Source organism: Apodemus sylvaticus, chromosome 6 (assembly GCF_947179515.1).
Source record: "Apodemus sylvaticus chromosome 6, mApoSyl1.1, whole genome shotgun sequence".
Taxonomy (NCBI): domain Eukaryota; kingdom Metazoa; phylum Chordata; class Mammalia; order Rodentia; family Muridae; genus Apodemus; species Apodemus sylvaticus.
In genome coordinates, this window is record NC_067477.1 from 18,505,048 (window position 1) to 18,520,577 (window position 15,530).

At 45.5% G+C, this 15,530-nt stretch overlaps 1 protein-coding gene across 1 annotated transcript; it reads right to left on the minus strand.

The window, feature by feature from the left end:
• Positions 1–6,868: 6,868 nt before the first annotated feature.
• Positions 6,869–11,964, minus strand: LOC127686984 (serine protease inhibitor A3N-like). Its single transcript, XM_052185155.1, has 4 exons — positions 11,334–11,964; positions 9,136–9,409; positions 8,032–8,182; positions 6,869–7,069 (listed from the first exon to the last, which is right to left on the minus strand). Exons 1-4 carry the CDS (start codon positions 11,962–11,964, stop codon positions 6,869–6,871), a joined length of 1,257 nt encoding a protein of 418 aa, XP_052041115.1.
• Between the last annotated feature and the right edge of the window lie 3,566 nt (positions 11,965–15,530).

Below are 15,530 nucleotides of genomic sequence, written 5' to 3' on the forward strand. Positions count from 1 at the left end.
GGGAGCCAGAAAAGGGGAAATCATTTGAAATGTAAATAAAGAATATACTGAATTAAAAAAAAAAGAAGTGGGAACAAAATAATCACAGGAGACAGAGGGAGGAAGGTTCCTGGGTCAGAGTAGAGGGAGGGGAAAGGGGAGAGGATCAGGTATGGGGAGAGAGCAGCAGAGAAGCCCAGAGGTCAAAGAGAATGAATGGAAATATGCAGCCTCGGGCTGTGGGTGGGAGGAACCTCTAGAAAGCACCAGAGACTTGGCAGGCAAAAGACTCTCAGGACTCAATGGGGTGACCTTAGCCAAACTTCTTGTGTATTTATAGGCATCTCTTTCTTTAGGTTGGGTAAAATTTCTTCATGATTTTGTTAAAATTATTTTCTGGGCCTTGGAGCTAAGGACTCTTCCCTTTCTATTCCCAGTATCCTTAGGTTACATCTTTTCATAGACTCCTAGATTTTCTAAATGTTTGTGTCAGGATTTTTTTAAATTTAGCATTTTCTTTGACTGATGTATTGTTTTCTCTTACTGTATCTTCTGTCCTGAAATTCTCTCTTCCACCACCTATATTCTGTTGGTGATGCTTGCATCTGCAGTTCCTGTTCTCTTCCCAAGGTTTTCCATCTCCAGGATTCCATCAGTTTTTGTTTTCTTTATTGCTTCTATTTCTATTTTCAGGTCTTGCCCAGTTTTAGTCATTTCCGTCATCTGTTTAATTGTACTTTTCTCTATTTTTAGGGATGTATTCATATCCTCTTCATAGGCCCCTACTACCATTCTAAGATTAGATGTAAGGTCATTTTCTAGTGCTTTGGCAGTGTTAGGATATGCAGTGCCTGCTGTAGTAGGATAGCTGTGCTTTGGAGATTCCCTATTGTCCTGGTTCTGGTTGATTATGTTCTTAAGATGGCCTTCTCATTGTCCCCGAATGTTCCTGTGTAGCAGATGTCCATGAAGGTGGGCTTGACCTGGACGTTTCTGGTGCAGCAGGCCTCAGGTGGGCAGCCTTGGACTAGACAGTGGGAGTCAGGGTGCAGTGCACATTCAGGGCAGCTGGAAACGCTCCAGGTTACTTGGGAGGCAGGAGAGTGGGATGGGAAGGGATCTAACCTGGGAATTCCTTGTGCAGAGGACCTGGTAGAGGCAAGCAGAGCTGTGGCTGGACAATGAGGCTTGGAGGGCTAGGGCGCAGGTTGTGCTGAAGGGCATGATGCTGATGATGGGTTTTATATCATCCTAATGATTGTCATGACAAGTCAGTAGGAGTGGACACTCGGATGCAGAAAAGTGAGTAAGTAGTTTGAGGAACAGGATAAATATTAGCAACTGCATCCCTGGTTCTCAGCAGGCTCAGGACCAGGGATGCAGTAGAGTGACCTGGTTGACTAAGGACAGAGAGGAGTCTCTGAGACAGGTGTCCTGTTCTTCCTGCTCTTCCTGTCAGTAGCCCCAGGCAGTCTACCTGAGTCCCAGCGGCCTCAGACATTTCTTGGGTTTTCTCTGAGGGTTCTATATTCATTTCTTCCTTTACGTTCTGCTTGCTGCACCTCGAAAGGCTTGAGTTTAAGACAAAATAACCCTTGTTCAAATCAAAACTGTGCAAGGTTTAAGAACATGAACACTTTTACAACCTCAGCAGATTAATCAATTTTCAGCATATGACACACACACACTCACACACACCGACACAGACACATAAAATGTATACATATATACATGTGATATATGCTATATATATCATTTGTTGAAAATGAAAACCATATATGCACATATGTTTCAGGAAGTGTGTTACTGTGGGCTAGGCTTTGAGGTCTCCTATTATGTTTAGTCTTGTCAGTGCAAACAATAATCTCCTCCTGCCTGCCTTCCTATCAACATGTAGAAGTCTCAGCTCCTCCAGGGCTACGTCTGCCTGTATGCTACCATGCTTCCTGCCATGATGATAATGGACTGAACCTCTGAACCTGTAAGCTAGATCCTTCTATTATAAGACATGCTCTGGTCCTTGTTGTGTCTCTTCACAGCAAGGAAACACTAACTAAGATACACACACACACACACACACACACACACACACACACACACACATTGTACTGGCTGGTTTTGTGTGTCAACTTGACATAGGCTGGAGTTATCCCAGAGAAAAGAGCTTCAGCTGAGGAAATGACTCCATGAGATCCAGCTGTAAGGCATTTTCTCAATTAGTGATCAAGAGTGGGTGGGCCCATTGTGGGTGGTGCCATCCCTGGGCTGGTAGTCTTGGGTTCTATAAGAAAGCAAGCTGAACAAGTCAGGGGAAGCAAGCCAGTAAGTAACATCCTTCCAAGGCCTCTGCATCAGCTCCTGCTTCCTGACCTGTTTGAGTTCCAGTCCTGACTTCCTTTGGTGATGAACAGCAATTTGGAAGTGTAAGCTGAATAAACCCTTTCCTCTTCACCTTGTTTCTTGGTCATGATTTTTGTGCAGGAATAGAAACCCTGACTAAGACATTTATGTGTGTGTATGTGTGTGTGTGCGTGTATCACATATATATGTAATATGCATGTTCATATACACATATATGCACATATGTATATATGTATATTTTTCTATATACATATACACATGACTACATACAAAAATATATACAGTTATACATTATATGTAAATATACATATATACTGTGATTATTATTCCTGGTTGCCAACTTGACTACATCTGGCATGAACTACCATCTAGAAACGGAGGGCACAGCTGTGATCCAGGCCTTGAGGTTGGAAGACACAGGATCTTGACATGGGATGACACCTGCTTTTGATCTAGATCTTGAGGTATAGTGGCCATGAAAAGATTAGGCCCAGACAATGTAGTACACACACCTTTCATCCCAGGAGACACAGCCAGACAGATCTCTGAGCTAAAGGCCAGTGTGGGACAGAGTCCATTCCAAATCCAGGTGTAGTGGTACACGCCTTTAATCTGGGCCGTACCTTCCACTGGATGCCTGCCTAAGGACAATGGAAGAAGGAAGGCGCTCTTTTCTTCACCTGCTTGCACTTACTTGCTAGCACATCAGGATTCCAGCTTATAGAGAAGGCCTACTGAAACACCTAGCCTTGTGGAAATGAGCATCTACTACATTCTTGGACTTCACATTCACAGCTCCTCATTTTTGAGTAAGTTGGACTGCAGATTCTAAGTCATTCCAATAATTTCCTTTAATATATAGTGATATTCCATAAATTTTGTGACTCTACATAACCCTGACTAAAAACTATCATAAATATGTGAAATGTATATATGTACATTTGTATATTATTTCCCATAAACATGATGTGCATATATAAATACACATATATCTATAAATCACATCTCTTTATCTTCTCTTTGTGAAAGGTATTAAAGTAAAATCTACACACTCTCGATTTCTAAGACTTTCTCCAAACTGGGCAGTGGTGGCACATGCCTTTAATCTCAGCCCTCAAGAGGCACAGGTGGTCAGATCTTTGAGTTAAAGGTCAGCCTGGTCTACAGAGTAAGTTCTAGGCCATCAAGGGCTACACATAGACACCCTGTCCCAAACAAACAAACAAACAAACAAACAAACAAACAAACAAGGACTTTTCCTCCTCCCCACCACACAGACCTGGGTGAGGAAAGCAGACATTTATGGGAGCTCCCAGTGTGGCCCAGCTGTCAGATGCAGGGAGCTACAGCCCTTTCCTCAGACAACAAAACCCCTCAAGCTGTTTTTCAGTGACAACAAAGCCAAAATATTGACCCAGGACAACAGTAAAACTGTCCACCCACGTGATTTTCCAGGGTCTAGCTTCAAACTACTTTAGTCATTTCTCAACAGATTGCACTGCATACCCATTGAGGAGTCACCCCACCCTCCCCATAGCTCCTGACAACCATTAGAACTCTCTGTATGTACATGAATCCCCCTGTTCTGGATATCACATGACTATGGATCACACTCACAGGCCCTACTGTGTCTGGCTCTTTCCCTGTGAGCACATTGGCAGGCTCACACACAGGGCAGCAGGAAATGGCTCCTTCCTCATTTGTCTAATGCAGCAATAGTGTGTGTCCTGAGCAAGCTCTGCTTGTCCACTCATCTGTTGGGGACACTGAGTCACAAGCCCTTTGCTGACGATGAAGAAGCATGGTGGACACTGGCTGCAGTGTCTGCCGTGTCCTTGCTTCCTGTTCCTCTGAGTCCCTGCCTGCAGCACAATTGCTGCATCACTTTCTTTCCCAAAGACTGCACCATACTCCATTCCTACTGCTGCATAGGCAGGTTTTGGATTAAGCCTCCAAGGCTGGGCCAACCACACATCTCTTGAAAGGACAGTCTTATATGTGTGAATTAGGAACTAATTTTCTGATGTGGCTGATGGTGGAAGAGAAGTTAGAAGCACAATGGATCTTATCCCTAAAGCTCTCGTTGTGCTTCATGATCAATATTCTCTGAGTATGGATGTGTGCGTGTGAGCACTGGGGAAATACCTCTGCAGGTCATTCAGACAATGTCACAAGATGATTATGTGTCAGACTAGGATGATACCTGGTGGGCCATCTGGCAGAAGCAAGGAAGGAAAGACAAAACTCATGGCGGTTTTCCAGACACCCCTCCCACCCCAACCCTAGTTCCCAGTGTTAAATGTGTAACGTGGATGTTCAGCAGCATGTAGAAATGCCTCAGCCATTCATGAGTGCTCAAGTGTTGAGCCTCAGGGAACTGCAGTATTTTCAGGGACATATCTTCCCCTCCACAGTCTGTCACCTCTATTGCACCCTGGGTCTCTCCCATTTCAGGGTTCATCATCTTGATTATATTTGATCAATATTTGATTGCAAAGAGTTTGGGAAACCTAGTCCTCAGGGAAGGAGGATAACTAAACCCTGATATCTATATACTAGTCTCCCATAGAGGTGAACTCAGACTTGGGACACACGTTTCAGAACCATCATGTAGGCACAGTTAAACACCATGCTCCTTAGACAGCTGGGCTGAAGTCAGAACAGATGGAGGCACCCAGCTGGGTCATGTCACTATACATGGCATGCATATGGGGTCCAGCTCAGGGCCTTGCCTGACAGTTAGGCAAATTGTCACTATGGGGACACTTGGCTGCTGTCAGTAGGTAGTTCCCGTCTTCCCTCCGCCATGGTCCTATGTTGGCATCTCAGTGCTCTCTGGGAAGGGAATCCTGTGTGTGATTCTCTGCTGCCCACAGGTCACACCTGTCACTGTGTGTTCTCAGGAGCCTTGAGGCTCAGGTGTGTCTCACCCTGGATGGACAGCTTTCCCTCTGCCTGCAGCCTCTGGCTGTGTGTCCTGGCTCACAGGATTCTCCATGGACGTCCAGTACTGAATCCAAATGCATCTTGGTCTCCCATCCTCCTCTGTTTAGGCTCTAACCTGGCTCATCTCTTGAGCTGAATCACCCCCAGCTCTCTCCAGATGTGTCCTGATGTTCCCTGAAGCTTCCCTCAACATTCATCCCCAGGACCTCTGCCCTGCCAAGTTCTCTGCATTCTATCCACACCTGCTTGCACTCCCAATACGGGAACACTGATTGGCAACACCCCCTTCCCCCCAAATCGCCCTGTGTCTGTGAGTCATTGGCAGATCTCACAGGGCCAGGCTTTTCCCATCTACTGGCTGTTACGCCCTTTTCCTAAATGGACCTTCTCTCAGATTCTGAGAAATGGCTCCAGTGTTCTTGGTCTCACCCAAAACATCCCTTCTGGCCATTGACCACCTTCTCTTCCTCCTCTGACCTCACCACAGAGCTAGCCTCCTGATCCCAGGTCATTTTTTGTGCTCTCTGTGAAGCATACAGAGCTTTGTTTTACCACCTGCCAACCACCACTGTGACACCTCAAGAGCAGATTCCCTGGTTGGTGAGTTTTTTCCCTGGGGTATCAGGAGAGTTGGAATTCCATGGTGTCTAGCTGTGTGTCACGGGAAAATGACTACGCTTCTCAGTGCCTCGGTTCCCTCATCCAGAAAGGGGACTAAGAATAGCATGTGGATCACAAGACCATACCAAAGTCACAGAGTATGAGTGACAGTCTCTATGTCCCTGTTGTCACAAGAGCCCACCCCCTGACAGCAGGAGGCGAGGGGACACTGCCTGGACATTTTCTGTGCAGGTTTATGTTTATTGATCCTTTGCTCCTCCCTATCATTTTGGGTGATGAATGTGTAGGTGTCCACCTGTCCTGCGCGGTTGCTCAGATGGGAACTTAGAGAGAGGCTATCACTCTGCCCTGATTAGGAGTGCCAGGGGGAGAGAAGCTCAGGTCTGATCCACAGGATTGATGCAGCTGCAGAAGTGAAGACTCTAAATCCATGGGCAGAGTCAGGAGACTCTGCAAGCGTCACTAGGGGACAGAGCCGATAGTAGAGAGAGAGCGAGGCAGAACTGGGCACCAAATGTTCCAGATGCTGTCAGTAGACACAGGGCAGCAAGTTCCCCTCTTGTTCCTGGGCCTGTTGTTCTCTTGGGTAGGCCTGTAAGCTTACATTGTCCCAGGAAGGCTACTGAGGCAGAAGGCAGACATAACCAGAGCCTAAATTGGGAATGCACCTACCTGCCAGGGCCCAGGCTCTTGGGTAGAGGCAGATACAGAGAAATGAGCAGCAAAGTGGAAGAAAGACAGAACTCAGGCTCAGGAGTATGAGCTCGTGTTGCCAGGAGGACTGGAAACCTCACACAGAAAGAGCATGCACAAACTCATGAGAATGTGTGAATAGTAAAGTTAGTTAATCAGGTCACTGCACTATGACAAGCATGTCACACCCAGTTGGAGGATGGAACCTGAAAAGCACATATAGATCCAGTCTCTGTGCCAGGGAAGAAGATGAACCCCTTGGGAAGTTCTAGTTTTGTGCAGGGTTGGTAATCCTGCCCATAAAGCTGATAATCTCATAATATGGGTTTACAATCCAGAACAGGAATGTCGTGTTAAGGTTAACAACTGTAGGGTTGATTTTAGCAGACAGGAAGTCGTCTTTGTCTCTTGTGCTGGCATCGGCTTCTGTGCCTGTCTCAGTCATGTGCAGCACAGTGCTGTGAACCATCTGTGGGGAGAGAAACAGATCACTCACTGGAGACCAGGGAGGGCATGAGAGAGGCCTGGTGCAAGCAGCGAGTGCTGGCCTCATCAGTGGGGGAGTTTCCTTCTTCCTTCCATGAGCTCCAACCCTGAATTTTTTTAAGTCTCTTCTCAGGATGTGAGATGAGACACTGCTTGGGTCTGAAACAGTGCTACCCTCACACCACTGCAACAGGAGGACAGGTTTAGATAACAGGGTTTCCCCACAGGCAGCCTCCCAGCAGCCCTGCAGGGAACAGCCAGTGTGCTGGCACCAGTGCAGGTTACAGTGCCACTCCCGATCCTGACTTCTTGGGATATTCAACAGAAATGCACAGTGTATAGCTTTATATTCCCAGACTGCCATGCCTGCTGGCACAGACCTGAACTCAGGCTCTGAGTGGGCACTGGACAGAACACTAGGGACCGAAAGGCTGTGCAGCTAGAATGTAGTTGGTGGGTCTAAGGTATTCCTCTCCTGTTCCTAGAGTTTCCATCAGAACTGCCATTGATCCCTTGTACCACCTTTCCTGCTACTATTCTGTGTGTTGGTGAGGCAAGTAGTAATGGCCCAGCACTGCCTTGAAGAAGATGAGGCTGGATGTGCTTTGGTTCAGCAGTGGATTTTGGGTGACCTTGCAGTGGATTGTGGGTGACCCTGCAGTGGATTGTGGGGAGCCCTGCAGTACAGCACAGGTTGGGAACCATGTTGTCTAAAGCCAAGCAGAGGCACTTTCCACACCATTGACTTCTGGATGAGTCCACATCATGAGGGTAAAGGAGCCACTCTGAGAAGGAGTATCTGGGCTATGATTTTTCTCTCCCAGGCATGAGGGATCTCAGGCATGCAGGTTTTCTCTCACATTGAACATCCCCACATGTCCACATGGCCTTCACTGTCTACATTCAGGACCCAAAGTCAATGACCGCATGTCATTCTTGTCTTACCTGAGAGACTCTTACATCCTTGGCTCCAGTGATCCCAGACAGGTCAGCCTGTGTGGAGAAGAGTTCCCTGATGCCCAGCTCTGCAAGGATGCTCTCTAGTCTGTAGGTTTTGGATACGGAGAACCTGGGCAAGGAGAGCTCATCTATCATCCTGAGAACAAGGCAGAGAAATGTTAGAGTCACTGGAATCTGTGCCCAGCTCAAAGCAACTTATGTCTCAGGAGCAGCGTTCTATAAGAGCCCTCTCACTGGGGCAGAGTTCTTTTTCTACCCAAGACCATGAGGTTTTGCTCTTCCTAAGGTATATTAACTCTGCATCAGAGCTTGACAGTGTTTACAGTCGGCAGACAACCTGGCCTGAAAGTAGCTGTTCCGTGACTAAGAATGCTTTCCTCCTAGATACACAAATGCAGGTCTTCCCTGTCATGCCCACCCTCAGACATCACCTAGTGATCCTTCTAGTCACACTGGACACTGCATCCCTCTCCAGCTCTCCTTACCATGGCTGTCTTCTTCTCAAGTCCAGCACTGCAACTCACCATCATCTCCAACGTATTAAATAATGATTAGTTCTATTTTCACCCATCTACTGTCTTTTCCTCTATTACAAGTTAGCCCACAAGGATGAGAATGTTTGCCCACTCTTCTCTGATACTCTCTCAGAGTCTAAACCAGAGCTTGACACATAGTATGTCTTCAAGTCACCATTTCCTTGAATGGTGAATTAATGTCTGATAATGGGATACAATTGGCGACACAGGACACAGCTGATTCTCAGAATTGATATCTTACCACAACTCTCTCTGCCTTCTAAAGACACATTCCAGATTACTTGTTTTCTACACTCTGTTAGAGACACAGGAAAGCTCAGCTCCTTTTTCAAGCTTATCTCATTTTGTAAACAACAAAAAACACAGTAATATCAGACCTCAAACACTTGGGACAAAGGAGAGGAATTCGATTCAACTCCACCTGTCCCCTGCTGACACTTTAACCATTACACTGGATATAAGCGAGAATCTGAGGTACAGGGACACTGGCCATCAGGCCATCAGGACATCAGTACAGGGATCAATGACAGTTCTGGGTCCTGAGGACATTCACCTGGGCCTCAAAGATTTCCCCCATTTCTTCAGTGTTGCTGGTTGTAAGCTGGCTTCCACCTTCTTTATCTTGCCTTGATCAGGGAGGATGAACATGGCCTTGTTATTGCCTTTGTAGTTCATCTCCACCACAGTGCATCCCATTTCCTCATCTCGGAAGTAGGGTGTGGTCATGTCCTCCATTTCCATCATGGGTACCATCACAATCCTCTTCCCATTCACTTCAATTTTTTTCAGATACGTCTCAAGAGGGTCAAAAGTCATGTTCCATTTGCCTAAGGAAGGAGCAAACCATCAGATTGTAACAACAACGGAAACACTCCATCTCCTCCCCATGTATACTCAGGTTGAGTTGGGACAGCAATCCAGGCATCATCAGTAACTCAGAGTGTCACTCAGTGTGGCATTCACTGAACTGGAAAAACCCAGGTAGTTGATCAAACTGCTAGCTATGAGCATTGTCTCCAGGTTTGGTTTGGAATGGGGAACTCAAATCCACAGCCTGGCTACTCAGGCTTCTGACACAGTCAGGGATGGAGTGTGTACGAGATGAGTGTGAAGGTGGTAAGACTGTAGACAGGGGAGAGATGAAGGTCCCATCTTCCTCAGGGGAGCCATGTTTAGAAGGCAGTGGTTTGTGGGACAGAACAGCAGAGAGTTTGTTCTATATTGTAATCAGTCTGCAGTCTGGTATATTGTGGGCTAAGACATGGGTCCCAGTCCCACACATTCAGCTATGGTCTCCCCACAAAACCACAGATATCAGTTCTTGTTTATTCCATATTCTTATGTCATGTCCACACAACCAACACACAATGGGACTTGAGAAATTAATGAAGTTCCCTGGAGGCAGAAACATTTTCTTGGGCTTTGAATCCATTAGCCTAAACACACATCCCACCTTACACCAAGCAGCCTTGTGTCTGGGGAGAGCTGAGAGAGCCACACCCTGCAGCCTAATCTTCTAGCAAGTCCCTCTGTTTCCACCATCCCCTGCCCACAGCAGCTTTGAGGCCACCCTGTCCTCCTGTCCCCTGTCCTCTGTCCCCTGTCCTCCTGTCCTGTCCTCCTGTCCTTCTGTCCTCTCCCTCCTGTCCCCCTATCCCCTTGTCCTCCTTTCTCCTGACCTATATTTGTGTTTATTTTCACCTTGATATTCTGCCTTTAACCTACCTTCCTTCTATCCTGGACTAACTTCAATTAACTCAAGATCCAACCCAAGTCTAGTTACATAATGACTCTGTCAGGCAATGATATCTGTGCTGTCACCTTGCTCCTGGTCTGTATCCCAGAGGATGTGTTGGATCCTGGATTCTCCCTGATTACCCTTACCCATAACATCTCCAGGTGAATCTCCAACTATCATGAACCGAAGTCCCAGCAGATTCCCTGCCCCAGGAATGTGTCATGGGAATTTGGAGACTTCAGGCATTATTCTATTAATTATAAATATTGATAATTTAATAATGATCAATTATCAGTAATCATTAATTAATCATTGTTAATAATTCAGACATTAATGTTTATTAATGTTATAAAAGTAAAATTTCATGAAACAGCTAGACACTAAACACAGAACACAGCCTGCCTGACATTTTCCCTTCTCTAATGGAGTTTTCCCAGTTCCTGCTTCTCCATGCCCAATACCAGCTCATTACACAATAGGCTCAGGGGAGAAGCCCTGTGTAGGAACTGACCCCAGGAATGTTAACAGGTTTGCGGTTATGCTACTTTCCCCCTTGAGATTAGTGTCACTAGTCTCCTTTAGGTCAAAGTCTCCCAGTCCACCTGGACCCTAATAAAGCCTGAGACTCTCCAGCAGGGCTGGATACCTCCTAGAGGAGCCTATCAGAAATGTCTGTCCTAGGCAGTCTTAGGGATTCCCTTTGTGTACTGAGTAGCCATGGCTTCTGTACACTTAGCTAGGACGGGTAGTAGAAGATATGGCATTCTGCTTGTCAGTAAATTTAAGTCAAATCCCAGATCAGCCTTCCTAGATAGACAGCTCAGGGTTTCTGTTGGGCAAGTCCCAGAATTACATCAATGCCTAAAAATTCTCAGAAGAGAAGTAAGGGCTGTGGACAGTTAGCAGTTAGACACTCTCAGGCTGTGGGTACCTCTTTTCTAATGGCCAGTGTAAGGACACAGGTTCCCAGGCAACATCCTCCCCCTCCATTTGCCAACCAGTGACCCTCTCACCTCTGAAGAGAGCAAAATTCTCCATCAGCATGGATGTCTTCGCATCCAGGTCTGAGACCAGTTCCTTGATCATCCCCTGGGTCTGATTGCTCACATAGTCATTGATGAGCTTTCTGGCCTCACGAGGCTGCTGGAAGTCGGCTGTGAAGGCCTCAGTCTGGTACAGAGCCCTGGCCTTCTCCTTGAACTCTGTCAGGATCTGCAGGTGCTTGTCAACAACCATGGCACTACCTGTGCGGATCTGTCCCTGGTCCTCTGGCTGACTGAGCCTCTGTAGGAGGTGCCCAAAGCCATGATGCATGTCTCCCTCGGGGGTCTCTGTGACACTGAACTTGAGACCTTCTAGAATCTCTTTCAGGGTCTTGCCATTTGCTCCCAGGGACAGGGAGGCTAAGGCCATTGCTATGCTAAGTGGGGAGAAGACAATATTTTTATGTGGATTCTTCAAAGCCAGCTTCTTGTAGAGGTTGAAGGCAAAGTCAAAGTTGATTGGGGTCAATGTGTGACTGTTCAGTTGTTTTCCAGTGTCTTGGTGGACTGCAGTGTGACTTCCCAGTGTGCCATCTGAAGAGCAGATGACAGCAGGGGAGATTCCTGCCATCAAGATCCCCAGAGCTGCAATGAAGGCCATCTTCTCTGTTCTCCTGCCTGAAAGGAAAATATCCTTTTAGTCTGGGAGGACTAGCTGGTGCTCTGACCATCTACTACTGATCTGACCGGCATTGTCCCCTGCTCTGCTGCCCTTCCTGCCTCTATCATTGACCACTGGATATTCTCTGGCCTCTCAGATGGCACTACTACATCATGAGCTCCCTCTTATCATGGAGGAAGTGCTCTTATAGAAGCCAATTTTTCTGTTTAAGAGAATCAGCATCCAGAAAGGCAAAGTGTCATTCCAGCCTCACAGGGCTACGTGGCAGAAACTGTAGAGATGGGCACCAGCACTATATAATCACATCTCTGTTTTTGATTGGCATAAGGCTATTAGGAGGCAGGAAGCCCTCTTCCTTTACCCCTTTACCTGTTCCTGTTGCCATCGTCCAGTCCAGACTCAGAGAAGGAAGCTTGGATGAATTGTTAAGCCTATGGCTAGCCCCTAATTCCAGAAAACATGTCTTCCAAAATCTTATAGCACTGGACAGAATCTAGAGCCTGTTTTTCAGAGTGGGGAGGGTAATTGAGAGGAAGCAGTGGAGACATCTGGCTCAATGCCAAAGCCCTTTCACCCTCCCCCCCCCCCCAACCATGAACAGCTATTAGAAGGACCAATAAGGAGAGTTCCTTTCAACCCTACCAGAGTGCTACATTGTTCAGCCTTGGAAGGCATCCTTCCTGAAAGAAAAAAATATTGCTCAATTCTGACACTGTACTGGCTGGTTTTGTGTGTCAACTTGACACAAGCTGGAGCTATCACAGAGGAAGGAGCCTCCCTTGAGGAAATGCCTCCAAGAGATCCAGGTGTAAGACATTTTCTCAATTAGTGATCAAGGGTGGGAGGTCCCGTTGTGGGTGGTGCCATCCCTGGGATATTTGTTCTGGGTTCTCCTAGAAAGCAAGCAGAGTACTTGCCAGCCAGTAGGGAACATCTCTCCATGGTATCTGTATTAGCTCCTACCTCCATGTTCCCACCCTGTGTAGTTCCTGTACTGACTTCCTTTGGTGATGAACAGCAATGTGGAAGTGTAAGCTGAATAAACCCTTTGCTACTTGCTCATGATCTTTGTGCAGGAATAGAAACCCTGACTAAGACCAATACCTGTATCAGATTTCAAATTGTCTGTCAGGGTGGTTGGGTGATGGCAAGCAAATATCTCGACCTTTTGGGCAGCTTGTTGAATATCTCGACCTTTTGGGCAGCTTGTTGTGGTTCCCAGTAGCATAACTGGCATATGTATCTGGCTCATCACAGCTGTAGGATTGGATGTGGAGGATGTCCAGAGGTCTAACTCATCCATACTCCCCACAGAGTGGGGACCACATTTCAAAGCCTGTTACTGTATAAACATGGCCACCCAACTGCAGACTTTGTCCATGCAGTACTGGAGTTCAGCTGGGAAAGTAGATGAGAGAGGAGTGGAAAGGCGAGGAAGGATAGGGAAGCGAGGGGACAGGTGGATTATGGGAAAAGGAGGAGTGAGGCAGTACAGGAAGAAGGAGGGGCATCGTGATAGGAGGGCGAAGAGGGGATAGGATGAGGGAGCCAGGGGAGGGTGGAGGGGAAACTGGAAGAGTGTGGGAGAATGGAGAGCAGGGGAGGGAGGTGTTGGAGCTTTGCCTCATGTCCCCAGGCAGTGACAGGTCTGCAGAGGAGCCAAGGGCTTCAGCCTCCTTCATTCTCTCTGAAATTGAGACAACTATTTCTTTGGGAAAGCATTTGGCCATGCTTTTTGTTGTTTTTTTTTTTTTGTTGTTGTTGTTGTTTTTAGAGTTCATTTTATTTATGATACACTGATTCAGTACATACAAAGCAAAATAATTGCTCATGAACATTTAATGTATCAATTATCCATATATTAAATGAAAAGTATTATTCATAATTTTTAGATTATTGTCAGTATATTAAAATAGCTTTGGGGAAGTTGTACTGAATATGTTCACATTTCCTATATTTTATGTAATTGACATTTTATGGAAAATTTCTGTGTTTTTAAGGTCAAGACATTGTCAGGAAAAGTAGTAACATAATAAATGCAAATACGTTTTGAATTTTATAAGTGTCATCGATTCCTTTGCATATGCCACAATTTATGCTGAGATTTGTGGAATGTATGTTAAAATTTGTTTGCTATTTTTCCTCCTTACAACTATCTAAAAGACGAGATATAGTTGCGGGAATTGTCTGTGGTTTTCAAATATTTGTGTACTGACTCTTCTCTTGGTGGAGAGCTTGATCTCTTGTTCACCTGGTCCATTCTACTTGCAAGCTGGTCAGGGAAGAGCCACTATTTCTGATCTGAGTACTACTTGGTAAATTCATAAGTTAATATAATGAAAATATGCCCTAGTGATTAGATAATTGTTATGATCTTTCTCTTGAACCCAGGTACCATATATTTCATTGTCTGCATGAAGGGTTTTGAACTTGAATTGGAGTGAGTTTGTATATGAGAGCAACTTTATAGTCAGAAAGAAAATAGTGCAGCCTCTTTGGTTTTAATGTTTATAACTCATAATTGGACTTATGAAAAACCTTGCATTTGGGAAATCTACAGTACAATTTGGTCTCAGCATTGATTTTTTTTTTAGTCTATACATCCCAAAACATAGCTCAATTAAATTATTTATCAGTTCAATACTTTCTCACTACAATACTTGTTTTTATCTTTTCATTTTCCATCGATTTTTTCACTATTTTCTAGAAACTAATATCACTTGTCATAATATTGTTTTGTAATCTAAAGATTCCTCTCATCCCTGCTACTCTTTATTGACCTATCATAAACTGAACAAATACAGAAATTAATAGAATTCTAACTAAAAATAAGCAACCCACTTGGCAGAAATGAAACATGCATTTAGAATATAAGATGAATATGCATACTTTTTTCAAATATTGAAGAGATCACAGAGGTCTGATTCCTTAATGACTTTTTTGTGTGTCATGTGGTAAGAGCTCCTTTGGAAGACATGCTTAGCTACAGACTGACACTGTCCATTTCCTAGTGTATAATATTTCATCTTCTTAGAGCAGTGGTTGATGTCCTCCATTTTCAGTATGCCACATATTAATAATATTTAAGGATTTGCAGGCAAAAGGATTTGGGATAGCCAGCACCCCAGTTGTTCAGGACTTACATGAAGACCAAGCTGGTGACTTTTATGGAAGAATAGGAGGAAGGAATGTGGGCCCCGAATGAGGTCGGAACCCCATAGCAAGAGCACCAGAGACAACTAACCTGGACCCTCGAGGCTCTCAGAGTCTGAATCACCAACCAAAGAACACACATGGGCTGTACCTAGGCCTCCTTGTACATATGTACCACTCAGCCATGTTTTAATCTAAAACGTTTTCCACAGAAAACAGGTTAGTCTGATTGTGAAGGAGAAGACCTGGCTCTGTGGCTGAGCTGTTGTCTTCATTTTGTTGCAAAGAGAGAATGAAGCCCTTATTCTTGGCCATGGATTAATCAGGGAATTGTGGTCCCTAACCCAGGGATATCTGCTGTCTGATGTGAGCATGGCAGTGATGTCACCTCT

Excerpts from the sequence above, each read along its gene's own strand:
- LOC127686984 (XM_052185155.1), bottom strand. The coding sequence starts at position 11,964 with ATGGCCTTCATTGCAGCTCTGGGGATCTTGATGGCAGGAATCTCCCCT. Across the intron at positions 8,183-9,135 it reads GGGAAATCTTTGAGGCCCAG|GATGATAGATGAGCTCTCCT; the intron begins GTGAATGTCCTC and ends CCTTGTTCTCAG. Across the intron at positions 7,070-8,031 it reads AGGATGTAAGAGTCTCTCAG|ATGGTTCACAGCACTGTGCT; the intron begins GTAAGACAAGAA and ends CTCTCCCCACAG.